Here is a 22,028-nt window from a genome sequence, read left to right as displayed (position 1 = left end):
AAGAGCAAATGATGGTTTTAATGATGAATGAAAAGTACAGACATCCAGGCAGCACAGGTGAGCAATGAAGCAAGGTACTCAGACGGCGATAACACATTAGACTGGAACACGACAAGGATCCGGTAGGGAGCAGGGGACACAGGTGGGATTAAATACACAGGGAGATAATCAAAGGAAACAAGGGACAGCTGGAGACAATCAAGGGGAAGACACGAAAACACAGAGACTCAATAAACTGAAAACATACACTAAAACCAAATCCTTACACTTCCTTCTTGTATTTTGTTCTTGCTTCTTGTATTTTTTTGAGTACAGCTAATAAGGTTTAATATTTTCTTCCTCTTCTGTTTGTTAACATATTTAACTGCTGGTGAAGACGTCAAACAAGCCAGGATTCTTCTACCAGAAATACTGGTTTGGCAGAACAGAATAGAGAAATAACACAGTCCTGATATTTCATTGGTTGACTCTGCTGGGTGTATTCATGCACTCCAACATGATGACTCACTTTTGAACATCTGTGAGCCTTTAGTACGTCAAAGCGTTTCCGTATCAACAATAACCAGAAGGACCAAATTTTTCTCAAACAAAAGCCAACAAAAAGAAAAGTTCTTGTTGACTTGTCACTTTTGTACTTGTTGTTTATGGGCCTACTCTTTTTGAGAGTACAATAAATATTCAAAATTGAAATGCCCCTATGTGCTTCACATTTAACATGGGATGTTATTGTTTTATTCTGGAACATATATATTAGTCCACATATGTGGACCAATATATACAAGCTTTTGGCTTGGGAAATTGTGAGAAAGTTGTCACTCGGATCTTCTTCAGAGTTTTTGTTTGTGTCTATGTTCAGCATGGCGAGAATGTGGACTGACCTTTGACATTTCCAGTGTGCTCTATGGAGCCAGATGATTCCATCTCAGTAGACCTTGGGGACCAGTCATGCATCCAGCTGCGGAACAAGAAGGCCTTCTTCATAATAACAACAGGACTCGGCAACCTGACTGAGTTGAAGGTGTTTCTCAAAGATCGGGCAAATGATTTAGTCCCAGAAACCCAACAGACCCGCAGCTGGACTTGACTGAAGTAAAATGTGGTTCTACAAAGGATTGACTGAAGGGGGGTTGATACAAATACCGTCATTGGCATCAATATGGATAGATGCATGTGTGTCTTATCTTATATTATTTATTTAAGTAGTAAAAAGTGAGTGCTCAAACTGACTCTTGAGGTACACCACCAACCACATCCAAAAGAGATTCATTACATTTAACGCACTGCTTTCGATTGAATGGGAAATCAATAAACCAACTGAGAGCCCAGTCAGTCAGGCCAATATCACAACCTCCTTGGTGCAGAATGTCACAAACAATGATATCAAAAATCCTTCTAAAGGTCATTGACAAGGGCAACACAGTAATGAATTTCTTAGTGTTCAATGTGTGTATAGCAACAGCAACTTTTCCTTTTGCACACAGAAACTGTGCTACAGTCGGAAGCAGAAACCTTGAGTTTGCTGCTGCCGACGTTTGTGTTTGCTCACTCGTTCTGACATTTCAGCTGCATGTCTTTTTTTGAAACAAAATAACCAAAAAATGATGACAGCATCACCAGACCACGTCTACGAATCCATTTTTTACACGTCAAACCCAACGTTCAAAAGGCCCAACATTAACTTCGAAGAATCGGCGGCTGTTTCCTGTCCCAGGCGTTTGTTTTTCCACACGAGAAGTACAGTAATGCCGTCTGACTTTGAATTCTGAGATGTGCATATCATTTCACACCAACGTGAGCGAGACAGGAAAATGACCCAAAATCACACGAGAGACGAGAGGATCTTTCAGCTGTACATTTATTTCCAAAAGGCTGCATATACATTTGCAAATCCTACTGTACAGAAAACATCCAAAATGTCCGTAATTATAGATACAGTGTACCACAAAGCTGCCCTGGCGTTACCAAACGTAGACGTTCAGCACTAGAAAAGCTCTGCAGCCTATTCAATATTATAGTCTTTACATTTCAACTAATACCTTTAAATGTATGTCAGCGTGATTATTTGTTCTTTTTCGGTCTTGTTGCTCTTCCCATCACCTGTACTTTACAACATTCACCATTTACAGTAGGTAAACAAGGCACAAGAATAGTGATCTGAAGCTGAAGGCCATGCGTGTAGCAACAAAGAGCATGGGGCCAACCAACTCCGCTGACACGACAGTGAACGTTTCCTCCCACGAAACAGGATTATATCTGACACCACAGGGTTATACACAGTGAGGATGTGTGCATCACTTTCAGGTTATAATGAGACACAGCAGACGTCACTGGGACACGTCCAGGCTGGTGGGGGGTGGACGCAAAGTGTGACAGGAGACAAGGGGCATGGACACTGGATGCAACAGCAGCTTAGCTCCTACAGAAACTCTCTTTTTATCCCGCGGGAATAACAAACATCAGTCACAGCTGATTGAAGGGAAGGAAAGAAAACACGAAAGACACACTTTTCACTTAAATTATCCAAAAGGAGTTCTATAATCTGTTTAAAATGCATAGAGATGATTCGGGAAATTAAAGAGATTTCACCAGCATAGCGGGACAACAACCACTCAACTGTACAGTAGCAGGTCAGAAATACTTTGATGTGTTCAAAGCAACACCTGATGGGAAGCTGAGGTACATTTCCCTAATGCAGATGAGCCGTTTTCACTGGAAAAATAAGCAATAAAACAACAGCAATAGCCACAGGACATGTTGATGTGGGTGGAAAAAGATTTTACCTTTTCAAATTGCGAGATAGTTAATCGGTTACAAGTTCGTTATCAATAATTGGCCTTATCTGAGGGGAAAAAGCAGACACCTCATTCATTGTCATGTAAATGAAGGTGCAACAAAATTTTGTTTCTTCCGTCTTTGATTTTTCTTGTGGTTTTGTCATCTGACTTTTTACTGAACTTTGTAATTAGCCAAAAATAAATCTTGCTCTTTTCATTCAGTTTATTTTTTGTCATGACTTGTATAATTTAAATGCAGTAAAAACACAAAAACAAAATGCTAACGGCTAGCTTGACTGGCCACTTGCATTTGCTTTTTTAGCCATTTCAAACAACTACAACCGAAGAGGACGACGTCCCCGGAATAATGTGGATATAAACGATCCAATTCCTCACTGGTGGATGATGATAAGGTGCCACTATGCTACGCTAAAGCTGTGTTGGTTGATGCTGCTGGGTGTGTCGATACACTTCAAGTACGCCAAAAGTGTTTTAAGTGTTTTTCAGCAGACTGCTGATTATGGAATGCCTTTGAAGGTGGGCCGTGGCTGCGGTTTCCCAGGTCTTTTCCTGGTGGACTCATGATCAGTTGGTCGTCTCTAGCTAGCTTAAGATTAGCGTCACAACATGGATGTTAGCTGAAAAAACTGATGGACCTGCCACAGGTTTTTTCCTGTGAATGGGTGAAACCACCTAATATATTGTTGATATGAAATGTTGTAGTTTGATTTTACAGCCAACAGGTAAGGGAATTATTACAGAGAACAACTTCACAGAACCGCTTGAAAAATCCAAAGTATCAGTTTAGTTGAACTATGAAAGGTTCAGCAAAAAGCCTGCCGGTGTCACACAGGAGCCTGTCCAGGTGTGAGCCCAGGTTCTGGAGAAACTGCTAGCTCAGCTCACGTTTAATCTGGCTGTGGATTGTTGGACAAACCCAAATGTTCCTATCGGCTTCAAACTACCGTCCATTACATAAACATGCTTCTCGGCATGTTTTATGCAACTGTTATTTAAAAAAAAAAAACAGGATTTAAAATATCCTCAGAATGGAAATTATAGTCACAACTAGCCCATCTGTGGGAAAAGTGAAGTTTTGGGTAGTAGTTTCACAACATCAAAGTAGTTTACTGCCACAATGTGGAGTCAGGTTAGATAAAAACACTACTGACATTAGAACAAAGCTTACCTTCACTTGAAAAAAAAAAAACAAGTAGTGAAATGATTCTGCTGATCAGCAGGAGAATACAATGGTAGCATAAAAAATATCAAAACAAGACCAGATCTACATGAGCATGGCTGGAGTCCGTTAAGCATAATGTTTGGTACAACAACATAAAGAAAGAAACTTCAAAAGTTAGGTTTCTTTTAACGTTCTTAGACAAAACCTCATAACTGCAGGTACAGAAAGGAAAACTGAGTGCTGTGGTGCGGAGGAAAACGGCGAAACAAAATATGGCTCATCTCATGGTGGATTCACAAAAAAAATGTGGATTACTTTAAAATCTTCATCCACTTTAAACTGAACATAAACGGAGAGAAAAGTTTCTCTCTTTTAAAGAAAACAAGACAATAAGTTGTTTTAGCTATTGGTTCTTCAACCATATGCAAAATAACAGGAAGTGAGGAACTAAATAACTTCTAGTAAACACCAGCCCCTAATCTTTACTTCGTACGGAGTGTCTGGAACCTCGGCTATTGAGAAACAATTGCTTGCTGGAGGCGTGCAGTTCTGTTGAAGTTGTAAATTTTACCCGGTTGCTAACGTTTGCACCAGAAATTACCTGCGCCATAAACAACCATCCTCCACTGTGATGAGAGGAGAGCTGAGAAGAACCAGATGGCTGTTAATACTAATTAACCAATTAACGTGTACCATTTTGACGGTACACGTCACAAATCCCCAGGAGTTCCACTCTTTGAATCTATTGGTACACGTTAAGGGCTTGGCGGTGCTTCGTTTGTCTGGATGATCTTTACGAACACCTGATGTTCATCAGACACCATGTGTTACCCTTTTCAATTTGTCATTATGTTCACCAGTTATTTTCCACTACTGCTAAAGTAAATTACCACGAGCTAGAAAACCTTTCCACAGATAATCCGATGAGTCTTCAAGCCCAGGCTCTTGCTAACTACCAGTCATTCTCGCACTGCTGTGGTGTGGAGTGCTTCTGATGCTTTCTTGAACTACTAGTTTTCTGTTTTAGCCCTTTACCAAACAACAGAAATGCATATGGGTGTCATCTGGATTAGAGCGTAATAGCAATAACATTAGCAGTATTCCAGGAATCAGTCAAATACATCCTTCTTTCCGTCATCTGGATTTGGTGTTTTTATACTTTAGAGACATTTTTAAATGAGAAACTAAAAGCCTCTTTAGTTTCTGCAACCTTAAAGCTGTTGTGACTTTAATGCATGTGTGACTATTGAATTCCACTGTCAGATAGTTTTCACACATGGGCTCTCAAGTCACAAAGTGTCTACACTGTGTGTGTGTGTTTGCTGGGTGGTTTAGTCGAAAGGTGTCAGTGCCTGATATGAGGTCCACTGTGGGAGCTTATGGTGGTAATGAGGTGATAAGACGCCCCAGACAGGAAATGATGTTCTACAGCTTCCTCCCAAACTGTAGCAAACTAAAAGCACAGTGAACAAACCTCTTCATCCACATTATGCCACAGCTCTTTTTATTGTTTTCATCCATCTCCAGTTTAAATTCTGATGTTGCTTAATGCTGATAATGCTGCTTTGGTGGAAATGATTATGCAAACGTAGGGTTTTCAGACGTTTTAGTTTTTTTAAGGATATGAAAATGAATCACTTTTGAATACAGTATCTGGCTTTTAAAGTTCACTTTCACAACAATGTTAGTAATATCCTGCTTAAAAAAAAAAGATAAAAGGATGGACATAGAAAACGTCATTCCTCATTGTTGAGATAAAAAGGAGAGGGTGTGTTTAAAAATAAAACCTAAAAGAAATAAAGAATCCTTTATATTTTGAGCAAAAGTCAAAACTAATGAACACTCAAAAGACAAACTTAAAGCAAAGAGCTGAAGAAAAAATCAAAACAAAACAAAAATAATAACTGAGGAAAGGCCGACAAAGATTTACAGCCAGTCCACAGATCCGTTAAAACACAAGGGCAGATCCACAGCAGGAGCTGGTTCACCTCGGCCCGCTGTGATCGCTCGGCGCGCTGACCGCTGCCACTGTCCGCTCACAGACAACCTCCTGACGCGCCGCAGGGGTAGCGCCATGTTCGTCAGCGGCCGTGCGCGCATGCACACGCGCGCTGGTTTGCCAGTTAGAGCCGGCCGACCTTTTCTCTCAGCCTGTGTATTCGGGAGCGCAGTCCTCGCCCTCCGGAAACGCCGCAGGATTGGCCGTGCCGTAAAGGCCGCCCGCTTCTATGTGATTGAGGTCAGGCTCCGCTTCCTCTGGGTCCTTTGGGGAGCTTTTGGAGTGGATTTTGCCAATTTCCTCCAAGGCGCTGGCCAAAGAGTCAAGGTCGGCAGAGTCCTGGTGACGAGCTTCCCACAGGCTCAAGATGACAGCGGAGGGACTCCGCTGCTTGGCGAAGTAGCCCAGGTTACTGTGGAGGAGCACAACATGGCGGAGGGATGAGGATTTCACTCTTAACATGACGTAACATGAAGACGTATTAAATTACATCCACTGATCATGCTTTATCGCTCAGTTATGTAAAAGTTTAAGCAACATTTAAAAAAAATATTTTTGCTAAACAAATTAAGCTGTCATCATGTCATGACAGTATAATATGAGAAAGCTCTCTGAGCTGCTATTGTCATCTGAAAAAAATCCACCGCTCCCGACTAAAACCGACCAATAAGAGGCAGGAGGAGGGGCTTAGTGCTGTCAATCAACCGCATGAAAACCATGTATCCTCTGTCATCGATGGCCATGCTAACTAGCCTTAGCATAGTAGTATAGCAGAGAACAAAGGGGGGAGTGGCAAGCAAATGGGCATGATTGACAGTGCTAAGACCCGCCTCCTGGCTCTGATTGGTTGTTTCTAGTTAGCACTGGGAGAAGGTAGATGAGCTGGATTTTTTTTCACAGACTGTCTGTCCTATACAGTACTGTCACAACATAGTGACAGTTTTAACAAATATCTGTACATAGAAAAGAGTTACAATAACAAACTTTGAAGTGTGTTAGTTAGGGTTACATGGACAATGTTAAAAATTCAGTTATAAAAACAACCCAAATTTAATAGCATTAACCTAATTTACCATGAAATCTCACGTCAATTATTAGGATTCAAAGCCTTCTTCAGTTATTTGGATTGACGCTTTAGTTATAAGTTTCCGTGGAAACTTTTCATCAGGGTCATTTGACTACCTTCTATCAGCTATTATGGTTTAAAACAAGAAATATGTTTATTTTAACAACAAATGCAGCTTCACCTAACCACTAAGCGTGAGTAAAAAACACGTCGTCTTTCAGCGAATATAAAGATCAGAAATTCTGCCGGGGTATGTAAACTTATGAGCAGGACTTCCCTCTGCTGATTCTGAGCACAGAATGTGTTTGTTGTGTCAGACTGTGGTTGTAGGTGGCAGAGCCTGATCGAGAACAGATTTACAACAGTAACTGGACACGAAGGGGGAAATTTCATTTAAAAAATAAAGTAAAACTGCACATCCAGATAACTTTCGCCACTTTAAGTACTTTAGGCAAGAATCTAAAACTAGAAAATAACCATATGGATCCTTAAATGCTGCTTTGTTCGACTTTAAAACTAGTTTCTATCTTTCTTTAAGCCATAAATACAACCATCTGTTTTCACAGACTCCATGACAAAAGGCTGTGACCTTTAAAGAAAATAAGAACATAATTAGGAATAAATTAACAGCCCGAGTCACGAGGATTTGAAATCGACTAAAGTTTGACTTGCTTAGGAAGAACAGAGCCGGTTGCCATGCCAATGTGGTGAAGCCTCATTGTATTGGTTTTCCCACGAGTCCACCAGGGGGCAGTGTGCCACTGCAGCTGCAGAGCCACCTTCTTAGAGCCGACATGAGAGGGGCTGCAACTGTTGGTCACTCTGGACTCAATTGAAAGCTGGTCAAGCTGCAGAGGAGAGCTTTGAGGAAGATCTTCAGTGTCTGTGGCCACTGGAAATATTGGTGCCACAGGAACAAGCAAAGACAAGCGGTTGCCTCAAGTTCTCCTCATCATCATTGTGATAGAGCAATTACCAGAAAACAAATGAGATGACTGTGTTAGTATTGAAAGAAAGCCATAAGGAGTCAGGTTATCTGGAAAGTCATCTAAGGTCGGACCAGAATTGACATTTTCTATATCTGCATATAAATCTATACTCATGAGCATAAGTATGGTTGTGTATTAAAATGATAGGGATAAGTCTGATAGAGCTCCCCCAGCTCAAGAAAGGCTAAAGCTGACCCAAATCACCCTGTTCATCGCCATGGTGATGTGTATCATGCCTTTGTTCTTTTTTATGTCTGTGTGGACCACGAGTCTGATGAACAAACCAATCAATCATCATGCTGTCCTTTCAGGAGGGACAAGCAGGGAGGCCAGTTGAGACAAGACAGTCCTGGAAAGAAAACCAGTTGGAGACTGGAGAAGACCTGAGACTGCAGCACAGGCTCACCTTCTACCAGGAGGACAGCTCCTGGTAGAAGGTGATACAACGGGAGATACAAGGCAATGGTTTAGGCCAAAACACCACTTGAGACTTGAACCGTGATGTTCAGAGACTGAGGTTGAACCAATTTGTAAAGAATAATGTGTACAAATGTCTCTAGATGTACAAAGAAACATGGCTCAAAACACTAATCCTGAACTGTCACTTCACTTATCGGAAGGTCTGCAAAGGACTCACTCAGGAGAAATTAGCATAAATAGACGCCACACTTATCTTTTTATTTGTACAATGTCTTCAAGTGTATCCTTTACCATCTACTGTGCGCTACCTTTGTTGGCCTGTCAACTGAAATCTCCATAAAACACCAAGAGGTTTGTGATAAGCCAATCGAGTGAGAAAAGGTTGAACCACTTGTGCTCGGCATGCTGTGCACCTGCTCTGATTTGCCCAACCGATTCCCCAACACGGTACGTTACGGAGGTGGTGTAGAACTCACCGGTCCAGGTGGAGTTTCTGGGCTAAGAGTTGCCAGTCCTTGCCCTTGGCGTTGGCAGTGTCAAAGGTGGCGCAGATCCTCTGGCGGATGGACAGTGGGATTTTGAAGGCCTTGGGCCCCGTTTGGGACGTGACCGTGCAGTCTGTCTGCATAAAAAATGGAACCGGCTCTTTCTCACCCTGTTGGACAGAACATACCCAAGAACAAGACAACTGTCAGATATGAATGGCTGCAGCTGCTGTTATCATTTCATTCGGCCATGAACAAACAGAACAAAGATGGGGAAACCAAGTACGCTTTACTGGGGTGTCTGAAACTCTGGAACTGCTACATCTCAACAATTTTTACCCAAATTAAATTGAGTAACTTTAAAAGTCTTGTTTAAACATGCACATAGGAGATTGAAGTAGAAAAATCAGTGCAAGATTACATTTTCCACAAATCACATTTATCTCTGTAATTCTGGAGGGATTTGTTTCGCCATTTTGATCGTTTTCCAAACATTACAGTTCAGATCAGAAAGTCACAACTCATTCGTTTAATCCACAGGTGTCAAACTCCAGTCCTCAAGGGCCGGTGTCCTGCACTTTTTTGATGTGTCACAGGTACAAAACAAAACACTGGAATGAAATGGCTTCATTACCTCCTCCTTGTGTAGATCAGTTCTCCAGAGCCTTAATGACCTAATTATTCTATTCAGGTGGTGCAGCAGAGGCTCATCTAAAAGATGCAGGACAGTGGCCCTCCAGGACTGGAGTTTGACACCCCGGGTTTAATCTGTGTTTTTCACCACACACCATGCAATTTGGGTTGACCCGCTGTCTTAATGTCCACACAACGCTGAAGCTCACAGAGAGCTGTGGGGACAGCAGGTCTTAGTGAGAGATGAGTCAGAAAAATGTGGGTGAATAATGATTGAAATAGTCCATACAATTTGCTGAACGTTTTCTACATATTTTGTTGAATCAGGAAATACAACACATTTTTCTGAAAAACAAAAACAGGTCATCCAACATTAAAAAAACAACTTGAGTTAATTGCTTACAAGTAATCAAATTAAGTTTAAAAGTAAATATATTACGTTTATTAAGTTGTCATGTTAAAGGGGCGATATTTTGTATTTTCTGGGCACATTGTGCCATTTCGTACAACAATCAAGTAACTATGTTAACTTCAGTTGTTATTAAAATACTTTATATATCAAACATGACTTAGAGGAAATTTGATTTTATAATTTAACAAATTAAAATTGGAACTCTGTCTCTTTAAGAAGGTCCTGCTCTTCAGGAAGTTGTCACAACATGGCTCACCTATTAACCCTATTTATACTAGCTCTGAGAAATAATTAGCTCAGCAGATGAGCAGTTCCACCAGCTGTTTGCTAATTGCTGCTGGCTAGTCTGAAGGAGCTGAATGTGGGAGTCAAAGGAGACGGGTGTTCTGGGAGGCGAAACTACAGCTCACAAGAGGAGGAGCTAGGTTAAACCAGGCGGTTGCCATTATGCAGGGCATTCTTTTATGCCCTGCATGAAAGAATAAGGGCAACACTCTGGGTATGTTTTTGACAAGTGAATAACATTATAACAAGACATAAAGCTCAAAAAACTCGATTTTACATAATACTGCCCCTTTAAACATATGTAAATAAAGTAAGTTTGACAAACTTAATTCGACTACATGTGACAAATGTAGTCTAATTTACGCTTTTTTTTTTTTTTTTTAAAGTTGGAGCTCCATTCTCTTTTGCAGTGCAGTGGACCCTCAGCTTTTCAGGGCTCAGTATTCAGGATTCACCTATTTGCAGATTCTTTTCCTTTGCAACACAACAACTTTGCACTACAAATTATTCATGAAAAATTTGCCTATTCAAGGATTTTTCTAAAATATTCAGGAGGAAATGCAGCTGGGAAAGCTGAACTTCCTGGGTGCAACGCTACTTAACACAGCAGAAGACTGAAGACATCGTCCGCTGTGGCAGCTCCACTCTGTGTGTTGATGTATATTAAAGTAGATTTGATGTTTGAACTCTTAAAGAGAGATTCAGTTTTTGAGGGGAGCCTTTCGGGGACAACTAAGGTTCTTAACCGGGGGTCCGCTGTTAACCTGAACTTTCCCAGCATTTACAGACCCAGTTGTTCCAAAAATTCTTGTGAGGTGGATTTTGTTTAAGTGTTCCACTTTAAAATCAATACCAGCTGAAATAAATCATTAAAAGCCTAAAATGAACAGAGTGGATTAAAAAAAAAAAAAACTCTGTAAAGGAAGTGGAAGTCAGCTGAATTCCCAGATGAACGGTTGTCTCTCGGTGTAAGCCGTTGGTTGAAAGTAAAACAGAACTTCATGGCTGTGAAACATTTAGCAGGAACATCTAGTTTGCAGAAACACGGTCACACGAGACAAACAGATGGTACCATTTTGTTTTCTTCTTAAACGTAATCTCCAGGGGGAAGAAGAAAAAGAAAGCGGAGGAGGAGGAAACTCTCCAACTAGAACAACAAGACTGCATTGCTGACTTGCCAGCAACTCTTGAAAGCAGTTTGACTTCTTCTTTTCCACGAGAAAGCCCAACTTTTTCTTGCTGTGAAATGTATAAATCATGAGCTGGAAGTGGCTGGAAGCCAGGCGGATCCTGTGTTAGTCCTGTTTCTTTGTTGCTGCTTTGTTGGAATGTCCTCCCGACTCGGCCTGCGGTGGGATTAATGTGGACGGAGCTGTTGACGGACCCGGGACGTGTTGACGTGCGCCGCCGGAGATGCTGACAGGCGGAGGAGTCGTTATGGTCGGAGCGTCGCAACAAGCAGCCGCTCCAGTCAGGCCAGCGGCTGGAAGGCGACGCTGTCAGAGATGTTTGTGCCTCGCTGGCGACAGCAGAACGTCACTCAGCTGCTGGAAGTTCAGCGAACCGACAGTTTCCCTCCCAGAGCCAGGACAGGCTCTCTGCTCAGCCTCAGAAACTAGATTTGAAACATATTTGGAATCTTGGCTATTACCAAGTGTCAATAAAAGTTATGTTACACTTTATAAGATTATTGTCTTTAGGTTTTTTTTTTTTATGGTGGTCTGGTGGCATGGCAACCTCGCTTCTGTCAGACTGTAACTACATTGTAGCTCACCACCATCAGTGGGCAAATGTGTGAAGAACTTTGGGTTGCTTAGACTAGATTATGAGCTACAAATGGAGAGGCATTAAAACAAAAATTATTTTTTTAGACATCCGGATGTTGGTTTTCAGTGTTTCCCTACAGACTTGGCCTTGGAGAAGTACTTTAAAAAGTCTAAATATTCAACAGACAGAACATTCTTAATGGGAGATAAAAAGTTGAAAATTCCAATTAATTATATTTTAAAACATCAAGTGTGCAGAAAATAAAACCCCAGATATGCATGAAGCTGCAGGGCTTACGCTGCTGACAGCGGTGTTCCTGTGTTAGACGTGTTGCAGTGACGGAAACCACTTGGTCGCCAACTTTTCTCGTCTTCCTGTTTGATTGGTCTGTTTTGATATCTGCATGATATGATGAAGAACCACTGTACAGCTACTGTATAGCCTGCTTTGTTATAAGTTATAGCGGAAAAGGAAAAGACATTTTTTGTCTGTCAGTTTACACTGAAAAACAGAAAACACAGCTCCAACTTTAAAAAAAAAGTATGTCTATTAGTCGCAAATAATTGAATGAAACTTACATTCATTTCTCTTTGCTCTTCTTAACAATTTAGCAAATTAAGTTTATTAAGTTAATTTATTAATAAATTAAGTTTATTAATTGATCCAAATTGAATTTGGATCAATTTAATTTTATTACTTGTTACTAATTGATCATTTCTTTTTAAAATCGGAGTTGCGTTCTCTTTTTTTCATTGTAGGACCACTGACCAAAAGGTGTGCGTATGCATGTGCGCCATTTTTTAAAATTTTTTTTAAAATACATTATTTTATGGTAAAACAAAACTACCAGACATTTTTCTGAGTGGTGAAGTCGCTCTTTTTATCTGTAGTAAAACAATAAAACATGCTATGACGGCTTATTAGGGCTACGGTACATAGAAGAGAAAATGCAGGAATTTTCTAGAAAAAACATGAACATTTCTGAATTTGAAAAGTAAAAATATTTGGACTTTTCTGAGATTAATCTAAACATTTCTGCATTTCCTTCTCCTATCTACATTGGCCCTGGTTCTGTCACAACATGTTGACTCTTTTATATTTGTTATGGTTGAAGCGGTTCTACCTGGTTACCAAAATGACCCCCCCTGCTGGCAGTGGGAGATACTGACATGTTGAGCAGTTCTTGTGGGTAAACTACGTTGCATTCCTCACATCGGGGGACTAAAAGCCAGCCACCATGTTTTCATGACTGGAGCTCTATTAATTATGCATACTCAAGGCGTCCTCTGCTTCCAGTTGGCTTTAATTGGACCTGACTGGATAATTACTCCCTCCAGCTGTTGATCTTCATGCACCAAACTTTCTAATATTTGCATAAGAGCGGTGGACAAAAACACACGTCCGTTTGTGTTTTTTTTCTCTCATTGTAATGCAATGAGAACCGAGAAGTCTCGACGCGGCGCCTGTAAACCGCTGCTTTTACGGAGCTCGGCTAATCACCGGGGAGGAATTAAATTGAAGTGTAAACAGTAATTGTAAATAACATTTCTCCTGTGCATGGGTTTGCGTTTCATTACGGCGGCGTGCGGCCTGGAGGGAGGACGGGCCTCGACAGCCCGACCGCCGTCAAGGTGCTCTTGAGTGAGGAGGCGCAGCTCCTCGCCGCTCCACTGGAGCAGCTCAGCCGCTGACGGCGGTGTGTGTGTGTGTGTGTGTGTGTGAGCGTGTGTGAATGCACAGAAGGCTATTCGCAGGAACACACGTCTCCCTGGGCAAATAAAGGTTACAAAACACACAGTTACCCTGTGTGTACGGCGGGGAGAACAGCAGAGGCTCGACATAAATCTGCGGAGAGAGGCAGGCGGGAGCGTCCTGGTCGCTCTATTAATACACACAGAGCATGCTCAGGAGAGCTGCCCTCCACCCTTTCTCTCACCTCCACCACCTCATTCTCCTGGAAGGTTACACAAAGGAAGAGCGGGGAAGCTGCGCTGCCTCACCTCGGCCACGGCCGTGTAGACCTGCAGGATCTGCTCGTGACCTTTGACCTGTCGCACGCTGATTTTGCAGGAGAGCTGGGCGGCGGCGGGGCTGTATCTCTCCAGCTGGAAGGCACAGTGCAGGGGCTGCTGGTTGCTGCACCACACTTGAGGGAAGGAGAATTCCTGGGAAACAAAAGCCGAGGGGGAACATTATCGTCGGCGGCTCCAAAAGAAACGACAGATTTGTTTCACGAGACGTTCCCGGTCGGCAGGTGAAATTCGGGCTCTGAAGTCTCCGCCCGCCCAGCGCTTGACGTGCTGTCACAAGGAAATGACTGAAGAAACATACAGGAAGTGGTTTTCAGGATTTGGATAAACAGAGAGCGTCAAGCAGAGAAAGGTCCAGCAGTCCTGGACATCCAGTTCATATCCAGTGAACGTTTTAACTGGAACATATCAGACTTGAAAAATTGGATTCTGGGCTTATTTTTTAAATTTAGACTGACGTTTTTAGTTTGACGGGTTTTTAGTGTTCAAATTAAAAATAGTTGTAATTGTGTGGCAGAAAAGCACAAACCTGTACATTTTAATAACATGCAGTGTTTTTGCACTCGTTTTATTCACTTATTTTGAAATATCTACAATCTGGCACTGTGTGGTGGTGTTGTGAAACACAAATTCCAGTTCAACTCCATAATTTAAAATGATACAAAATGAAAAAAAAAAGGAGTCAAAGAAAGATCAAAAAGGCTGAGTGCTAAGGCCTACCACACACTTTTGAAATTTTTTTGTTGTTGTTGTTGAAAAAATGTGAAACCATGCATCAGTTTCCCTCCTTTTCACTATTATGTGCTGATCTATCACATAAAACCCCGACAACACACAGCGTAGTTTCTTGTTGCATCTCAGCTAACCAGACTTGAAAGGATGAATAAAAAAACATGTCGATCATGTTGAGCTCAGCCACACCTAGACCCTGAAGGTGACGACCTTTGTGAACCATGCAGCCTGCTGCAGCTGATAATGCAGCCGCAGATCAGGAAGAAGAAAGGCTGCAGGCGTGGAAGCCTGGGAAGCTGCCTGGTACTATAAAGCTGACTTGATCTACGGCGGCCGTTATTCTGCACCTGCTCCACGTAAAGCGGCTCGCTCGGCGCGCCTGACGTTTCCCGGGCGTAAATAAGGTGGCTCTGTCTTCAGATCTTAAAGCAACAGAAACATACAGGGAGGAGTTTTAGGGGAGTCGAGGGAGAGTATCTGAGCTGCAACAAAAAGCACAACAAAGAATTCAGCAGACCGTGCTCCTTCTACCTCGGTTCGCATCTTAATGCTCCTGCAGGCAAACCGAACGCGATTAATCACATCTTCTGTTCACGCTCTCTGCAGGAGGGAAACGGAAAGACGACGAGTCTGACATTAGAGACACGAACCGTTTGAAAGAATGGGAAGAATGAAACGAGTCAGAATGCTGCGAGCTCTTTGTTGACGAGCTAAAGCTGTGGCTGTGTGAGCTGCTGTGTGTCGACCCGCATTCAGCAGCAAAGCAAGCTTTTTGACCGAAAACACGCAGAGCTTGAACCGACCCGGAGATGTTTCAATGCGATTCTTTTGGGCTTGTTCCATTTCCAAGATGCAGGGTGGATGGAGGATATTACGATTCTTCATACAGGATGTGTGTATGAGCTGTCAGGGCCTTTAGCAAGTCAAGTTTATCAGCATAGAACATTTTATCAATGAGGCAGTTCAAAGTGCTTTACAACATATAAACATAATACAGTATCCAAATATGAAACAAGGCAAGAAAATAAATGATACAACAAAAAATTTGATTAAATTTGGTAAAAACTCACTACTCAAAACACTTAGAAAATTGGCAGAAAATACAATAAAGTATATGAATAAAAACCTAAACAAACTAATCAATTAAGTACCGATTCCCCTTCATCTGATTAATCGTTTCATCCCTAATAATATCAAAACGTTAAAACCAAGGGAACAGCACCACACAGTAGAAGAAGCAATAGAACAAATCGCATACGTAGGATTTATGTAGCAGACGTAAGGCAGTCCAGCTCTCTCAACCTAAAGTCCTGAAGGGGACGGTCTCCTGCAACGGTCAGAGTCTCTCTGTGCCTCAGCACACCTAGCTCCAATACCAGCTCATTATCAGGGCTCTATAGAGCGTGACTCCATGCTAGTGAGGCAGTTTAGACATTTAATTCCACATTATAGGACCAGGGACCCATGTGAAGGTTGCAGGCTGCCGGCCCTGGAGGACAGGACTGTGACCATGGAGGGACCAGAGCCTGTTACTATGCTGCAGAGGCCCAGAGAACGTCTCACAGGTTTAGAGTTCACTGGAATCTTCCGACTTCACCAGTGGAAAAGAGAGAGCTGCTCACACTGTCTGACTCATGAGTGAACCCAGGAGGAGTGGAAACAACGTGCTGATGAGCTGTTTGCCTCCGGAGTGACACAGACGCCTCGGCAGTGGGTTACCTGACATGTGGTAAAGGGTTTGATGCTCCACAGGAACTGGGGGACGTCCTGGATCGACACCTGGAGGCTGAAGGTGTTCGCTCTGAAAGGCAACGTCTTTGGCTCCTCGAGGAGCTGACCCCCTCTGGACGTCTCGGCGGCCACCACTCCCTGAGGACGAGAGGACGCAACGCACAGTGTGACGAACGGTGGACAAGAGAGGAGAGCGTGGAAATGAAACTGAAAGGAAAGGAAGAGGAAACAACAACTAGAGGAAAACAGGAAGGAAACGGAGAGGAAGCTGTGACTGGCCAAACTAAAGAAACTAGAGTCAGTCAGAAAACCCAGAATCCTCTTTCCCTTTGAAGGTACACCTACTTTGCATATCAGCACCAACACCTGTTGCTAATCCTTTCGTCTGTCACATCCGCTAATTGACTCACAGCAAATATTAACACAGAAGCAGGCCGCCATGAAGTGACATCCGAGTCTCCGCCGAACAAATCCTACAAGTTGCGTTCCCTCATTAGCATCCCATTTACGGCGGCGACATGATAGACTGGAGCTGATTGGTGATTGCTGTGTTTTCTGGGAGTGTGTGTGGGGGGAGGAGTGGAAGCATGGTAGAAGGTGTCCATCCTCCTCCTCCCCCAAATTGAATTTGAGATGATGAAAGAGCACTTTGATTGTGGCTCGCAGGTATTCATCCGTCATCGCTGCTCAGTGTTCCCGGCATGAACGTTTTGGCATCCGCCTGCCTGCCTGACCACAACTGCTGAAGGAACACAGTATAATTTGGCTTTTACTACCAAGTAGCACAGTTTACGTTTACATCATCATTTAGATAGATTACCGTAGAAAGCAACGTGCAACTTTCCATCTTTCCTGAAGGTCTATGTCTACACTGAGCTCACAAGACGAGAGAGCACTCGATACTGAGTTTACAGCAGGGAGATAAGATGTTAATGAGATTCGGAAAGATTCAAATTGTGTTTTAGAAAAACTCTTTATGAATTCAGGTATTTTAGACTTTAATCCAAATTCCCTAAAAAATGCAAAAATCACCCTTTAGTTTGTGATAGCAGATGCTAGCTTTAGCTTTAGCATTTAATGGTTGGCCGATAACATCTTGAAATTGGGTCTCTGTCTCTTTAAAAACTCCTGCTCTTTCAAAAACTCAGGAAGTAATCACAACGAGTAATGAGGTCAGCAGATGCAGTGTTTGCTAATTGCTTCTGTCTAGTCTGAAGGAGCAGAGTGGGGAAGTGGCAGGGGAGGTACGGTTGCCATGGAGATTGAAGGATTTCTCACACATGCACCACAGAATAAACGCAACATTCCAGGTTTTTTTCCGATGAAGGGATAACATCATAACATGATGGAAAGCTTTCACATAATACATAATAGGAGATTTGTACATCTGTCTGACTCATTGATCAGAGTTTAAGCTTCTCAAACAAGCAACATGTTTTAATTTTTTTGTTTAAAAAAGGGTCAGACACTGCTGCCTTTCAAAATGCAGTAAGTGAAACAGAAACGAGAGTCAAACCTGTTTGAACATCAGCAGAAACCTGATCTGGTTCTGCAGCTAGTAAACATTTCTAGATGTGTCGCTTGGTCAATTGCATGTGACCCGTGTGTAAGCCTCCATTCAATTTTCACAACTGTAGACATGGTCCTGCGTGCTTTCAAAGGCTAGAAAAATAAATCTGACCTTCAAACTGCCTTGAGCTCATTTTCTGTATCGAGATGAGTCTCCATAGTATGAAGAAAAAGAAAAAATCAGGAGCTGTCCACCATGTCCAATAGCAGCCTATGATCTGGGACCAATTCATAGATGTCTGTGTCATAATAAGTGAAGGATTTTATTCCAGCCTTCATAGATCAGCCTTTTCTGCGGTGGACCAAAGCAAACCCACGCTGGGAGCTTCATACATTATTCATTCAAGAAAATGTGCAAAATTTAGCCCAATAAACACAGGCTTACAGGAGAAAATCAGCAGAACGGCAGTAATATCTTTCCCCTTTAAAATGTTATCAGCAATATTGCCAGTTTAGGATTCATGTTTGTTTGTTTTTTTGTTTTGTTTTTTTTTCACAAAATGAGATCTCACAATAGGCACGGATATGATTTGATAATGAATTTATTTTGCAGCGTGGCTCTTAAACGTCAACACAATTACTGGGGGCTGCTTTGGGCTGTCCGCTGGAGGATATCAGCTCCATAAATAGATGAGAATATCCTCCGTTATTAATCCGGCGGTTACAACTGGTAATGGGACTTGGTTTTGGAACTACAAATAATGCCAGCGTGTGTCCTCCACTGACATTAGCACGGCTTAGGTCAAAGGTGTGTGTCCAGTCTAGTCTCGTGATGTTTCGGTAGGACTGAGTGTGTGTTGCTGGTTTATAGCGTGTAGCAAGCTGCATTTTTGAAATAACAGATTTGGAGTTTGGATTAAATGTCGCCTTTTTTCATAATCACATGCTTATGGACTGATCTCTTTGGGAAGCCTGGACATTTCCAACTTGGCTTGCTGCAAAAAAAATCAATGTATGGCATGACAAATAATAATTAAAAAATCTCAATAATTTCCATTTTCATGACATACCATTTTTCTCTTTTTTCTCTCTTTCTACCAAAAACTGGATGATAAAAGTCTTCAGTCTGATGCTTTGGTCTCAATGAAATAATATATACAGTATATATATATTTAAAAAAAATCTAATTTGAGACATATTTTAAATTTATAAAGCTGTACAAACACTACAACTAAATAATCTAATTTAAGGCATTATATTCCAGCTGGCAAGGCCTGTTAATTAATTTAAATTTTAAACAGTCAAGCAGCAACTTACTGTTTATTTTGGCACTTAAAAAGCGTCTCATTTAGAGAAGGCAGTCTCCTGCTCCGTGCATGAGCGCAGACGAAGGGCAGTGGAAGTTTTTCTGCAAACTGCCAGTTTAAGTCATTTGGGAAACGGTTCGCTGGCAATTTGCATCCAAGTCGTCCTCGCAAACCGGTTTCTGTGAAACGGCCCCTTGGAGACACGGTGTCTTGTTTTAAGGGGTTGGGATGTAATTTGTTAAGAAATCAAACGCTTCTGATTAATGCTGCTTGATACTTCAAAAAAAAAAAATGTTTCTTAAATTCATCAATATGTGAAAAAAATTGTAATGTTGATACTATTTTTGAAAATGTACACTGAATCAAGGTTTTTATAGTCAGAAATAACAAAAACTGAAATTGAGAAAACATTTTTGTTAACTGAAATAAATAAAAACTGCAATTAATGGGGAAAATGTATAACTAATTGGAACTATATTGTGCATTTATAAACCTAATTAGGACACACTTAAATTAGAAACATAATATCCTTTGTTTTTGTGTTTATTAATCTATTTATTAGTCTTTCAAACTGATGTGAAATTGATCTTTTTTTCCCTACACAAGCAGTTCAACTGTCGTCAAATTACTGTAGTCCACAATCCGCAAAATGGCGACAGCAAAAGTTGGGAGAAAACTCAGTTGTTCAGTTGGTTGTTCAACAATAAGTGAATCCATTTCATGAAAATTGTATCTTCTGTTGACTGATTACCCAAGAATCAGAATCATAACACAATACTTTGACCTTTTGGAATTCTGCACCTACAAATGAACCAAAGTATGAAAATAACTAAACCAGTGACATGGTGAACTGTTGCACGTCCACAAATGTCTTCTGAATCTGCTCTGTGGCTGATTTTGTCCTGCAGCTCTGGAAAACACGCAACAGAGACGCGCCGTTAACAGGAAGGAAAACCCGAGGGACGCGCGAAACGTCTGGCATCTGCTCGGCAGGCTGCAAACCCATAAAGCCAACCCAGGGCGCGTCTTACAGCCAAGCTGCTGCCGACTTCCTGCAACGCGACGCAGGAGCGGCCGGGAGTCAGCCACCGGCTCATCCCTGATCGCCTCACCTCCTCTCAGGGGAGCCAAAGGTGGAGTCTGATTTCCTTCAGGTTCGTTGACAACATCTCATTTCTCAAAAAGCATGTACGGTTGCTTGCTAAAGGAAGATCCGGTCAATCAAGGTAAAACAAAAGAAAAAGAAAGAAGATTAACATTTGAAAGACTGTGGCAGTCTTTGCCTCAGACTATTACAAGCACATGCAGAGCATCCGTCAGCGCTGTGTCAGAGTCCTCACAACGCAGCCGTCTTGTTTTGGCTCAAATGGCGACGCCCTCTGTGGCCCCTGCTCCCTCGCAGAAACAAGCCAACAACCGCACAAGATGTGCCCTCTGAATGTAGGCCGAGCCTCTCCCGGTCGTTCGAGTGCATCTGTGCATCCTTCTGCTTTTGACAAAGACTCCGGAAATAAAGCAAAGCTCTGATGGCTTATTTGAAGAAAAGCTGCAGCGTCTCATTTCTCTCTGATGAGTTAACCATTCTTGGATGAAAAACACACAAAAAAATGTACGTATTTCCAGTGAAAGTCCTGTAATTTAATACAACCACATCTAATTAGTTAACGGGGCAGTATTATGTGTATTCCAAGTATGTTGTGCCATATTATAGCCTAATCAAGTAACTATGGTAACTTCAGGTGTTATAAAAATCTATATATAGAGATCCAATTTCAATTTAACAAACTAAAATTGGATCTCTGTCTATTTAAAAACTTCTGTTCTTTCTGAAACTCTGCCTTAAGGAAGTCATCCCAACATGGCTCCTTCAACAACGTTTCTACCAGCATTGCTCTGAGAAGTAGCTTGTACACATCTCAGCAGATGTGCACCAGGTGTTTGCTAATTGCTGCTGGCTAGTCTGAAGGAAGTGAGTGAGTAAGTAGCAGGAGTGTTCTGTGCGGCTAGGAAGCTTCCTAGCTTCGAGACGAAGCCTTCGAGGAGCTTCGTCTCGAAGGCGGAGCTCAGCTAACTGGACTCAGAGTTGAGCTACCTTGTTCTGAAAAACCCTGACAATCACAGAGCCGAGTAAGTTTACTCAGAGTATCTGCCTTCTGTTCAGAGTATGTTAAACCTGCTTTCTGAAGAAAAAGGCAGAAAAGTTCCAGTTTTCAGCTACTAGAGAACAATGACTGTTTGCTTCAACAACAGAGTTTAATTATTAAGGAAAATTCAACACACCCACAGCCAAGAAAAGCTACAACGAAACAAATCTAACTCCCAAATTCTGTCCCCAATTCAGCCTTTGTTGGTACAGCAGCACATTCCCACCTGAAAGGCGTGCGGCGTGTCGTCCACACAGTACACCCGCAGGCTGTAGTTCAGGGCGCCCGCCTCCACGCTCCCAAACACGGCCAGCTTCAGCCTCTTCACGGCCGCCTGCGTCAGCGGCTCGCCCACCAGCGCGTACGAGCCCGGCTGGTCCAGCAGCAGGTGGCAGCTGCTCGAATCCATCAGGCAGTAACAGGAAGCGGACTCCTCTTCCACTGACATCACTTCCTGCCAAGGAAAACAAAGAGAACGCGCATGACGGGTTGCAGACCTGAAGACAAATACGAACATGTTGGACATTTTTAATTTCCGAATGCTCAGTTAAATGAACAACCT

At 42.2% G+C, this 22,028-nt stretch overlaps 1 protein-coding gene across 2 annotated transcripts in view; it reads right to left on the bottom strand.

Annotated features, from left to right (window-relative positions):
• Positions 1 to 1,837: 1,837 nt before the first annotated feature.
• unc5db (unc-5 netrin receptor Db) overlaps positions 1,838 to 22,028 on the bottom strand; it is a 233,589-nt gene continuing 213,398 nt past the window's right edge. For both annotated transcript variants that reach the window (XM_032578939.1, XM_032578941.1), the window contains 5 exons: positions 21,693 to 21,920; positions 16,495 to 16,644; positions 14,014 to 14,178; positions 8,908 to 9,086; positions 1,838 to 6,368 (listed from right to left, as the gene is read on the bottom strand). In XM_032578939.1, coding sequence (XP_032434830.1) covers positions 6,104 to 6,368; positions 8,908 to 9,086; positions 14,014 to 14,178; positions 16,495 to 16,644; positions 21,693 to 21,920 — 987 coding nt within the window. In that variant the 3' untranslated portion in view covers positions 1,838 to 6,103. The remainder of the gene's footprint in view (positions 6,369 to 8,907; positions 9,087 to 14,013; positions 14,179 to 16,494; positions 16,645 to 21,692; positions 21,921 to 22,028) is intronic.

The sequence above is a fragment of the Xiphophorus hellerii genome, chromosome 12, assembly GCF_003331165.1.
Source record: "Xiphophorus hellerii strain 12219 chromosome 12, Xiphophorus_hellerii-4.1, whole genome shotgun sequence".
Lineage (NCBI taxonomy): Eukaryota > Metazoa > Chordata > Actinopteri > Cyprinodontiformes > Poeciliidae > Xiphophorus > Xiphophorus hellerii.
Note: the sequence above shows the minus strand (reverse complement) of the source record. Positions and strands in the feature narration are given on the sequence as shown.